The 12,207-nt window shown below is 52.2% G+C and overlaps 1 protein-coding gene across 2 annotated transcripts in view; it reads left to right on the top strand.

The window, feature by feature from the left end:
* FHL2 (four and a half LIM domains 2) overlaps positions 1–11,239 on the top strand; it is a 72,739-nt gene extending 61,500 nt beyond the window's left edge. For both annotated transcript variants that reach the window (XM_070429846.1, XM_070429848.1), the window contains exons 4-6: positions 7,741–7,910; positions 9,950–10,136; positions 10,639–11,239. In XM_070429846.1, the coding sequence (XP_070285947.1) occupies positions 7,741–7,910; positions 9,950–10,136; positions 10,639–10,790 (509 nt within the window). In that variant the 3' untranslated portion in view covers positions 10,791–11,239. The remainder of the gene's footprint in view (positions 1–7,740; positions 7,911–9,949; positions 10,137–10,638) is intronic.
* The last annotated feature ends 968 nt before the right edge of the window (positions 11,240–12,207 follow it).

Raw genomic sequence — 12,207 nt, 5'->3', positions numbered from 1 at the left:
ACGGGGTCACACGCAGGGACACATAGTCCTGCACAGGACCCTGGGTTCATGGACACACAAGCTAAGCTGTACTAGGGTTCCACAGCCAGAGCCCAGGAAGGGCCGTGGGAGGCTCCGAGCAGACGCCTGCCGCCTCCATTCACAGCCCCTCACCTGCCCGAGTTCTCCCTGGGCAACTGGCCCTGCCTCCGCACTCCCTGTCCACTCGGGATCCGGGGTTTGCACTTGCTCAGCGGAGTTCTGCCCTTTTGCAAGGAAGCCCTGTGGGCCCCTCTGCTTCTCCAGGTCCTCCCCTCACTGCCCTGCCTGGAGGACCAGGGCGGGATGGGAGTCCTTCTTGGGGGAGGGGGACCCAAAGGAGGAAGTCCCAGGCTGAGGCTCACGCTGGAGCTCCCAGGACTGGTGGGGGCGCACAGGCCGAGGTCCCGCCCGCAGGTGGCCGTGAACCCGCAGGAATGGAGATGTCTTTCCGGGGGAGTCCGGGCATCGGGAAGGCGGTGCAGGTGCAGAGGATGCCCACGCGGCCCTTGGAATGAGAGCTATGTGGAATCACACAGTGCGAACGTGTAAAAGCATGGACAGTTCTAAGCTTACATGGCCTTCAGGGCCAGATGAGCCTCTGTGATATGGACCCCCTCCCCCACCCCCCCCCACCCCCCCGCCCCGCACAGCCCCACTGGCAGGAGTGCAGAGCAGCATGGGGCACCCCCTCCCCCCGGAAACAGCACAGCATCCGTGCGAGTGCACCGGACGCCGGTCAGGAGGCTGTGCTCCTCAGTCCTGTGCCTCCCCCACTGCACACTGCGTAGGCCCTGGTCTCCTCCCCACCCCACCCCAGCCCCGCACCAGTCTTAGTTACTTTAAATTCAGAACAGCCTGGCAGAGTGGCCGAGGGAGCTCGGTTCCTCTGTGCCGCCTGCAGAGCACATTTCCTTCAGTGACTGCTCCCAGCTCCTGCCGCCTCGAGCTCCGTTCCATCTTCACCCTGTGAGGGCAGCTCAGGAGCAGCATGGGCGAGGGGCGGGGATGGAGGACATGCGGGCTGCCTTCGAGTGCTGGTCCAGGCGATGGGCTCAGGCTGGGTGAGTGGAAGGTGCCGTCCGAGTGCAGACACAGGGCAGTCAGCCGAAGCGCGGGAAGTGTGAGCCAGACGTGGCCCTGACCTGCAGGAGTGTCCCTGGGGAGACGGCCCTGCAGACCCAGGTGTCCAGCTGTGTCTGCTCGGACAGGAGCAACCAGGGCGGATGGGGAGAGCTCCCACTTCCCAGAGCAATGGCATACTTCCGAGATTAGGAGCAAAACACTGAGTAACTAAACTGGCATTTAAATGAAGACAAACATAAGTGTCTCTTAGAATAGGCTGTGAAATCTTCCTAAATGTTTTGAGATTTCCAAGACAGTCCATGATTCTGGGGGCTGGAGCAGGGGACGGCTCAGTCCACTCTGAGTACCCCTCCCCCACCTCAGTGAGAGGGTCTGTCCTGGGATGCTTTGGTGGGAATGTTGGAGAAGCCGTCTAGCCTGCTGGGAGGGAGGAACATGCCAAGAGCAGGGGAGTCAGGAGGGGCGGGCGCTTGGGGCTGCCCCATAGGAGCAGGCTGGAAGGATGAACTGGGTTTCAGCGAGTGGAGAAGTCAGAGAAGCACCAGGGCAGGTAGGGGAAAGCCTGGGTGTGCAAAACCAGAAGGAGAAAGGGCGAGCACCGGATCGGCACATGCCTGCTTCCTTGCTGTGGTTCGATGCTTAAATGCTACCACCCAGTCAAGATGCACAGCGGCGCAGAGCAGGGTGCTTTGGAGTCTGGACAGACAGGACGAGAGGCGTTTGCCAATGAAAAAGTACCCTGGGCCCGCACTCCATAGAAGTCAGCATGTCGACCTTTCCCGGCTTGTGTGACACCCCACAGAGCGAGGGCTCACAGCACTCACCCGCCAAACGCCCAGGCCTGGGCAGAGGTCTCCGGCAGAAGCACCGCAGCCTGGGCGGGCTCTCGGGTCACAGCCCTCCCCAGGCTTCTGGACCCCCTTGCTTATTTGAATCAGAGAGAAAGGCCCTGGCTGGTTTTCCCAGTGGATAGAGCGTCGGCCTGTGGACTGAAGGGTCCCAGGTTCCATTCCAGTCAAGGGCACATGCCCGGGTTTCAGGCTCAATCCCCAATAGGGGTGTGCAGGAGGCTGCCGGTCAATATTCTCTCATCATTGATGTTTCTATCTCTCTCTCCCTCTCCCTTCCTCTCTGAAATCAATAAAAATATATTTTTTAAAAAAACACACACACTCTCCATCTGGAGAATCCGTGGCCATGCAGGTTCTGTTAGAAGAGGTTTGCTGCCACCTGCTGGCAATGTTTTGCAGTCCCTTTGCAGGCCTGTGTAAATGGAGTCTCAGGCCCCAGGCCCGCTTTGGGCTGGCGTGCCCACAGGATTCCCTGCCGGGACCGGGCTGGTTCCTGAGCCCTGGTGTGGTATAAGACTCGGCTCAGAAGACACCAGGGATGCACTTGCACAGTGTTGCCTGGGGTCTCTATGTTCATGGACAACGTCCTTGGCTGCTTGCTCAGAGCGAAGGGCAGAGAGAAAAGAGTAAGTGATGCAGGTATATTTGGAAAAAGGAAGCCCTGAGACCAAAGTAAATTATTCTAGAATTTACATGAAAACCCCTCCACCACTGGTGGCTCTCTCCAGGGAGCACGCCACGCCGCCCCTCCCCCAGCGCCTTCCCTGTGCTTCCTTTCTCCTCAGCTCCAAGGGCTTCCAGCTCTGTAACTTGTTTCCTGCGCCCATTCCTCCTACATCTGTGACTCACTCCTTCTACCTCTGTGACTTTCTAAATAAACTTTCTCTTATGCTTTGAAATAATAATAAAAAAGCACCCACCATTTGTACTTGAAATTAAACTGCTTACTAGAATTTTCCTCGTTTCAGAATTCATCACCCCCTGATTGAATTTCATAGGCTGTGAAGATCGCTATGCACCCCCCTCCCCCTCCCCCTCCCCCGGCCCCCTCCCCCCCCCCCCCCCCGCAAGAATTCCATGACTATGGGAGATGGTGCCCAAATGTCTGATCCTGAAAGGACAGGGAGCTGAGAGAGTGACCCCAAGACGACATCTAGAAACATAATCAGTAATGCTTCCCAGTGCATATTCTAATGGTTCGAGTCACCTGCATCTCACCAACTTGCCCCCCAGCTAAACACAGCCCTTAGCCTGGTTGTATTATTTTTGACTTAGCGACTGTAGACGCCTGCATTGTGCTGCCTGCATTGTCTCAGAAGACTGCCACCCAGGGTCCATGCAGGCCAACTCCCCCGCTGCTGGAGTGCAAGCTGCAATCATTCCACTGTAGCGTCCTTCCCGTGAGCCAGGGGTTGGCACTGTTTTCCATGAAGACCCAGCTGGATTAATAACCTGGTCTTTGCAGGCCACAGCCCTGTTGAGGCTGCTCCCCTCTGCAGGCAGCGTGAAAGCAGCTGCGGAAGGACCGCGTGAGTGGGAGTGGCTGGTTCCAAAAAACTTCCCTACGAAGTGGGGTCTGGGTTTGCCCCGGGTGTGTGCAGCGAGCTGGCGCCACGCTTCTCCTTCCTTCATCCCTTATGCTCCCTTTCTTCAAGTACTTTACTTCTGCTTCATACCAGCGGTGCTCACATACTTGTCTGTCTTGAACCATGTCTTTCAGTAAATATACACTTTTTTGGTAAAGTATGGGGAAAACATCGATCAACAAGTATTGAATGTTTGCTGTGCATCAGGCATGGGGGTAGGGGTGAACCAAAAAGCATTTAGGTTCTCCATCTTCTTATTTATTTTTTAATTTATTTTACTTATTTACAACATACAAAATAAATCTTGCAAGTAACAGGATTACTTCTATTATATTCTAAAATATTTTTTTCTCTGGCTCTATTTTTGTTCATCAGTTTATGTTGTTCGTTATATTTCACAAATGAGTGAGACCATGTGATATTTATCTTTCTCCTGGCTTATTTTGCTTAGAATAATGCTCTCCAGGTCCATCCATGCTGTTACAAATGGCAAGAGTTCCTTCTTTTTTACAGCAGCATAGTATTCCATCGTGTAGATGTACCACAGTTTTGTAATCCACTCATCTGCTGATGGGCATTTAGGCTGTTTCTAAATCTTAGCTGTGGTGAATTGTGCTGCTATGAACATAGGGGTGCATATATCCTTTCTGATTGGTGTTTCTGGTTTCTTGGGATATAATCCTGGAAATGGGATTACTGGGTCAAATGGGAGTTCCATTTTTAGTTTTTTGAGGAAACTCCATACTGTTCTCCACAGTGGCTGCACCAGTCTGCATTCCCACCAGGAGTGTATGAGGGTTCCTTTTTCTCCACATCCTTGCCAGCACTTGTCGTTTGTAGATTTGTTGCTGATAGCCATTCTGACAGGTGCGAGATGGTACCTCATTGTCATTTTGATTTGCATCAGAAACTTTGAGCATGTTTTCATATGTCTCTTGGCTTTCTGTATGTCCTCTTTTGAAAAGTGTCTATTTAAGTCCTTTGCCCATTTTCTGATTGGGTTGTTTATCTTCCTTTTGTTAAGTTGTTCCCTGTAAATGTTGGAGATTAAACCCTTACTGGAAATAACATTGGCAAATACATTCTTCCATGCAGTGGCCTCTCTTGTTTTGTTGATGGTTTCTTTTGCTGTGCAGAAGCTTTTTATTTTGATGTAGTCCCATTTGTTTATTTTCTCCTTAGTTTCCATTGTCCTAGGATCTGTGTCTGTAAAGATATCGTTATGACACATGTCTGTTATTTTGCTGCCTATGGATTCTTCTAAGATTTTTATGGTTTCCTGTCTTATGTTTAAGTCCGTTATCCATTTTGAGTTTATTTTTGTGTATGGTGTAAGTTGGTGGTCTAGTTTTATTTTTTTGCATGTATCTGTCCTATTTTCCCAACACCATTTATTGAAGAGACTGTCTTGACTTCATTGTATGTGTTTGTCTCCTTTGTCAAATATTAATTGAGCATAATGGCTTGGATTGATTTCTGGGTTCTCTGTTTGGTTCCATTGGTCTATATGTCTGTTCTTGTGCCAGTACCAGGCAGGTTTGAGAACAGTGGCTTTGTAATATAGTTTGATATCTGGTATTGTGATCCCTCCAACTTTGTTCTTCTTTCTCAGGATTGCTGTGGCTATTCGGGGTCTTTTTTTTATTCCATATGAATTTTGGAGAGTTTGTTCTAGGTCTGTGAAATATGCATTGGTGTTTTAATGGGGATTGCATTGAATCTATAGATTGCTTTGGGTAGTATGGACATTTTAATGATGTTGATTCTATGAATCCATGAACACAATGTATTCTTCTATTTCTTTATGTCTTCCTCTATCTCTTTTATCAATGTCCTGTAGTTTTCCGAGTACAGGTCTTTTACCTCCTTGGTTAAGTTTATTCCTAGGTATCTTAATTTTTTTTGTGCAATGGTAAATGGACTTGTTTTTTTAGTTTCTTTCTGTGAGTTAATTATTGGTGTGTAAAAAAGCTATAGATTTATGGATGTTAATTTTGTATCCTGCTACATTGCCGAATTCATTTATGAAGTCTTTTTTTATGGAGTCTTTAGGGTTTTCTATGTACAATATCATGCGAATAATGACAGTTTAACTTCTTTTCCAACTTGGATGCCTTTTATTTCTTCTTCTTGTCGGATTGCTATGGCTAGCACTTCCAGTACTATGTCAAACAGGAGTGGTGAAATACAACAAATGATGTCGCAAATCAATAAACGTGACACATCATATAAACCAACTGAAAGACAAAAATCGCATGATCATATCAATAGATGCAGAGAAAGCATTCGACAAAATCCAACAAATACAACCATAAAAATATTTTCGTTGCTACTTCATAACTGTAATTTTGCTACTGTTATGAATCGTAATGTAAATATCTGATATGCTATATGTGTTTTCCGATGGTCGTGACCCACAGGTTGAGAACCGCTGCATTTGGGGGTTGTTTCTTTGTCTCCTCACTTTGGATGTCTGTTTGGGTTTGTGACTTTGTTTTAGGTAGATCCTCTACACCTCTCAATCTCTAGTGCAGGACAGTGTTAAAGGCTGTTTCTGACTAATTAGATCAGGCAAAGACTCAAAGCCTTCAGAGATTGCCTCTGCCTACAGACTGATAGGATTCCAACTTGAATTGCCCCCAGGCAATCGTCCTCAGGTGTGGCGGGAGTTTTTTCAACAGGGTGGGGCAGTTGCTTCTGCCTGGAAGCTAATTATTAGTTTTAGTCTCTTAAGTGGCCTCAGGGCAAGGTGTTTTCCAATAGGGCAGTGGTTCTCAACCTTCTGGCCCTTTAAATACAGTTCCTCATGTTGTGACCCAACCATAAAATTATTTTTGTTGCTACTTCATAACTGTAATGTTGCTACTGCTATGAACCGTAATGGAAATATCTGATATGCATGATGGTCTTAGGTGACCCCTGTGAAGGGGTCGTTCGACCACCAAAGGGGTGGTGACCCACAGGTTGAGAACTGCTGCAATAGGGTGTGTTGACTATCTTCCCCCCAGGCAAGGCAGATGTCTATGTGGGAAAGATGTTCTCCACTGCCTAAGGGAATGACTTAGCCCAGGAAACTTGGGGTGTCTGCCTTCTGAGCTCTGTCACCCGAGTCCCCAGTCCTGGCTTCTGCTCTCACAGCTCCAGTCCACTTCACCCTCCCGCTGCCTGAGCTCAAGGTGGGTGGCTCCACAGGGAGCCCTTGCATTGGCCCTTTAAGAGGGTGCCTGAATTTTCAGCTGTCACTCCCTGGCAGACAGCACCCTGCTGCTTTTCACTGTCAGATGTTATGGGGTACCTTTCTCAGTTTTGGTGCTCTCTGCTGGGGGGCCCAGCTTGGGGATTAGATCCCAGAGTTTTTAGTGGCATCCCCCCCCCGCCCCCCCCCGCCACAGCTGCGATATCTCTCCGGGACTTCAGTTGCTGTCTGTGGGCGCCTACCAGCCCTTTTGTGCCTCCACCCTTCCTACCAGTCTTTATGGGGTCTCCACGTTTGGTCCTCAGGTAGCAGGGTTCTCTCCTTTGACTTTTCCGTTGATTATTCAGGAAGTTTTTCTGTATTTTAGTTGTAATTCCAGTTTGTTCCTGGGATTATGTCCATGCAGCATCCACTTACTCTGCCGCCATTTTTAGTCCTCTGTTCTCCATCTTCTTAATCTACTTGAAGAAATTATGTGAACACATCACATGATAATAGTACTCGGAAGGAAATGAGATGTCACTCATTTACTGGTAGCGCTGGCTCAGTGTGGGAGGCACTGGGCATCACAGCTCTGTGCACCACCTTGCTGGGTGAGATGTGGAGGCTCCTCACTGAGCCGGCGGGGGCTCCAGGTTCCTTCCCCCCTGCCATTTCCACCCCCTGAGCAGCAGGGCTGTTCATAACAGGTCCCTCTGCTCCGGAATGATTCACAGGTTAGTCTGAGCTATGCCAGATTTCTTTGTTTTGCAATGCTGAGAGACTAGAATATTTTTTCATGTCATGTGCATACACACACCTTGAGTATGTACAGATGTTGTTTAACGAACTGGGTGGGGAGCAGTGGGCACCTCTCTACAACCTAGAAAGCATCCCACTCAGAGGCGAGCCTTTGAGAGCAAAATGCCTCCCTGTGCGCAGGCCGAGCGGGTGGCCGGTCCCAGGGCAGACAGCACCCAGCTGTCGTGTCACAGCGCCTCTCTGTTCTTGCCTGTCACCACAGGTACCCGCAAGATGGAGTACAAGGGCAGCAGCTGGCACGAGACCTGCTTCATCTGCCACCGCTGCCAGCAGCCCATCGGGACCAAGAGCTTCATCCCCAAGGACGAGCAGAACTTCTGCGTGCCCTGCTACGAGAAGCAGCATGCCCTGCAGTGTGTTCAGTGCAAAAAGGTACCCGAGCCTGCTGGGCCTTGCACACGCGAGTCAGTGTGGGCCATGGCCCACCCGCTCGTCCTTCCCGAAAGAGGTGACGGTGTGACACTGGAACGGCACGGAAGTTACACCTCTGTCACCCTCTGTCCATATTCTCATGTGCTCCGGACACTGGCCCCTGGGACCTGTGTTCCAGTCTTTCCAGGCGTGAGCACGGTGGTCTGAGATAAAATCCTTCATTGCTTCCTTCTTCTTTCCCAGATGTGTGCTCATGTGTGACTCGATGTGGAGAGAACTTATGAGCCCAAAGCGGTGTCTGTTGTCTTGCTCTGGAAGAAACGAAGCCAGAAGCCAACTGCTGTGGAAGGGAAAGAGGCGGCGGGAGGGAAAGTCAGGGAACGGCCGCCCCGGGGAGTGCAGGTCGTCAGTTACACGTGGCCCCGGGCCGTGGCTGCGTGGCTCCGTTAGGTAGGGAGGACGGAGCCCTGCACCCGGAAGAAGCCGTCTCCCTCCCGCCTGTCCCGTCCCCCACGTCCCTGCCCTTCAGGTGTAGCTTCGTTTCCCAGTGTCCGCTCACACACAGGTCCTGACACTGTGAGGACTGTGCACCTCCAGCGCCCTGGCCTGCTGTCGCGGGACTAAGCGCAGACTGGCTCCCGCCCGTTTTCTGTCTGTGCCGTGTCCCCATTCCCTGCCAGCCGCCTGCCTGCACCGTTTCAAAGCAGAGTATTGTGCTTTTCTTCAGTCTCCACCTTGTTTCCTTCTCACGTTTCCATTTTTTCTTTACTATTTTGAATTCCATTTCGCCATCGCCCCTCTCACGACCATGTGTCTGCTGTGTATTCCTTCGTCCCTTCATGGCACCCTCTCCCTGCGCTCTCCCTTTTTGTGGTTGTTCCTCAGGGAGACCCACGGGAACTTCCCTTTAGAGGCTCCTCTTCCTGAGCCGTCTTCCCCGCCTCACAGTCCTATTCCCGTGGGGAAATGAAGGCACACCGTCTGGGCTGCACGTGTGTGCGACATCAGCACGCCCGTCAGCGTTCATGCCAGAGCATCCCTTCCCGCCACTGTGGCAGGGCACGGAGTCTGGATGGGCAGAGCGAGGGAGGCTGCTCCAGATGAAGCATCTGCCACAGAAATGCCCTCTGTAGCCTCGGAGATACTTTGCCACCCAGCATATTTTGCATAAGTTCTACTCCTTAGAGAGCACTTGTTGGATAATTATTAATGGTTTATACTTTAATGAAGAGAATACGGGATAGGAGGAAGTCCTGAACTCTGTACCTACTTTGCTATTTACTAGCTATGAATTCTCAGGCAAGTCACTGAATTTCTCTGGGTCTCAGTTTGTTCATCTGCAAAATGGAAGTCACATCTGTCTCTATAAGGACTAGAGCAGGAGCTGGACGGGCAGCAGTGTTCAGGATGCACTGCGAGTGCCAGTGCAGCGCTCTCTGTTGTACATGGCCGGCCCGCAGCCAGCTGAGACCCGGGCCCGGCTGTCCACATCCGTTGGTTAACTGAACAGGGAAAGCAACAGTGCAAACGGGAAGTAGCAGGTCAGGTGGAGGTGTTGCCGACCAGTGTGTGTGTGCCTGGCTTCCGCGCAGGACTAGAGCTGAGACAGCGAAGAAGGGGCCTGGGGCCTCTCCCTGCTGCCCTGCGGCCCCGCAGGCCCGTCCCACGTGGCTTTAGCCTCTTCCACAGCAGTGACTGGACCAGGGGGGCCCGGGTCATTACAGACAAGTGGCCCCGGGCCCAGGCCTTCGAGATCTGGGTTAGGTTAGGGTCGCCCTCTTCGCTGCAGGCTCAGCCTTCACCCCAGCCCTGCCTCCTGCCCTGACACCTGTGCCCAGTCCAGCACCCTCTGAGGATGGAGGGCGGGCACCTTGTACCCACATCACTAGCAGGAAGCCAGGGTCTGCAGCAGGGACTGTGAGGGCTGGGAAGCAGTTTCTCAGTGACCTTGAACCAGAGCTGACGTTTCCTGGAGGCAGTACGCTAAGAACACAGGCCGCTCTGCCTCAGGACCTGACCCCTGCCCTCTTGCCTCCCAGCCCATCACCGCCGGAGGGGTCACCTACCGGGAGCAGCCCTGGCACAAGGAGTGCTTTGTGTGCACCGCCTGCAAGAAGCCGCTGTCCGGGCAGCGCTTCACGTCCCGAGACGAGTTTGCCTACTGCCTGGACTGCTTCTGCGACCTGTATGCCAAGAAGTGTGCCGGCTGCACCAACCCCATCAGTGGTGAGTGTCTGGGGCCACCAGGCCGCGGCCCTGCCCCTCCTCACGAGCCAACGCTGATGGGTGAGAGTCTGGCATGTGGGTTTGTTGCACGGGCAGACCTTGCAGAGGCTGCGGGCTGGGTTCCGGGGCTTGTCTCATGACCGCCCTCTGCGAGAAAGTGTGCCCCCTCCTCCACACCCACCCACTGTTTCTTTTGTGCGGTCTTTCCCGCCATTCCAGAGAAAATGAGCCTTTTCTCTTCACCCTCCCTGTGAGCACGTCATTCATTAAATCGGTGCCAGCCACGCCCCGGTGAGGGGCGCTCAGCTGTCAGTTCCTTCTGGTGGGCGCACGGGCTCTGGAACTTTGGGCGTCCCACATGCTGCTCTCTAGCCCTTTCTCCTTGGAGTCCTGAGCTCCTCAGGCTGTGTCTGGACCCCACTCCCAGGAGCAGAACCAGAATTCCTGGTGCAGCTCCAGCGCCTGGCCCGGCGTGCTCACCCGTGTCATTCTCCACCCACAGGACTTGGTGGCACAAAGTACATCTCCTTCGAGGAGCGGCAGTGGCACAATGACTGCTTCAACTGCAAGAAGTGCTCCCTGTCGCTGGTGGGCCGCGGCTTCCTCACCGAGAGGGACGACATCCTGTGCCCCGACTGCGGGAAGGACATCTGAGTGCGGCTGCCTGCATCACGCAGGCCCACGTCCCCGTGTCCCCGCACAGGGGCCAGCGTGGAGCCTGCCTCCTCCAGCCTCACCTGGCTTTCCTCTTGTGCTTCTCAGCGATAGCCACTAGTCACATTTGTGTAACCCCTCCGCCCTTTCTTCTAGCCCAATCCCGGGGGAGGAGAAACCCTTATGGAGACCTTAGGTGGGAAGACAGTTGTGAATTTTTATAACCAAGCAAGGCAAATCCAAGTGCAAACTTCCCGTTGAATATCTTTATAAATGTATTTCTTTCACCGCATATTTAATTTTAAGTGCAATTAACATGTCAGGAACTTGGAAATAATGACGAGCTGTCCCTACAGCTGTCACTTTCTGTCGTGTGAGGCCTGCAGCAAGATTGTATGACTTGCAATAAAGCTACCCAGCACCGAGTGGGAGTGGTGCGTGCACAGTAAGGCTGCGTGTAATTGACACTTTGCTGCGCGATCGATCCATGCACTGCCTGAGGTGCGGGCCCTGGCGGGTGGGCGGGCATGTTGACTGAAACTGGATCGCACCTTTCACTGACAGGCTTCCCGTCAGCACACGCTGCCTTCTCCGACACCCTCCCCAAACTCCCGAATTTCATGCTCTGACCTGATGCAGTTACATGGGCTCCCAAGGGAGCCTGTGACAGTAAAGGCAGTTGTGGCCCTGAGAGCCCGGATCTTGCCCTGACCTGCCTTCTCTTCGTCAGGTGAAGGACTGCAAAAGGGCACAGCACCGTGGGGCCAGGATGGCAGCTCGCTCTGTGTATCCCAACGCCTGAGCATTCAGGGTATTCTGGCGCCTGCAGGACGTGCCACAGAGACAGTCAGAGGGAAGGAGGCAGAGTCACGCGGAGCTCCGGGCTGGGCAGCAGTCTGTCAGTCACCTGGAGAGCAGGCTCCATACCTGAAAGCACTGAGCAGTTGATGAGCTAGGGCCTTGCATATTTCTTTATCCCGAATAGTAACAATTTCGACTTTCGGTCCTCAGTTTTCTAAGACAATGCCCCATGATAAAATGACATGGTGTCCAATCAGAAAGAATATATGCACCACTATGTTCATAGCAGTGCAATTTACAATGGTTAAGATCTGGAAACAGCCTAGTGCCCATCAGAAAAAAAGTGGATAAAAAAGCTGAGGTTGCTCTGGCTGGTGGCTCAGTGGCTAGAGCATCAGCCAAGAACCAAAGGGTCCCGGGTGTGATTCTGGTCAAGGGCACATATCTAGGCTGCAGGTTCCCCACTCCAGTCGGGGTGCATGTGGGAGGGAGGCAACTGATTGGTGTGGCTCTCTCATGTCAACTTTCTCTCTTCTCTCCTTCTCCCCCGTCCCTTTCACTCTCTCTAAAAACAATGGAAGAAATAGCCTCCAGTAAGAATTAACAACAAAAAAGC

This window comes from Myotis yumanensis, unplaced genomic scaffold, assembly GCF_028538775.1.
Source record: "Myotis yumanensis isolate MYYU_CA2020_CCGP unplaced genomic scaffold, mMyoYum1.0.hap1 SCAF_11, whole genome shotgun sequence".
Taxonomy (NCBI): Eukaryota; Metazoa; Chordata; class Mammalia; order Chiroptera; family Vespertilionidae; genus Myotis; species Myotis yumanensis.
Note: the sequence above shows the minus strand (reverse complement) of the source record. Positions and strands in the feature narration are given on the sequence as shown.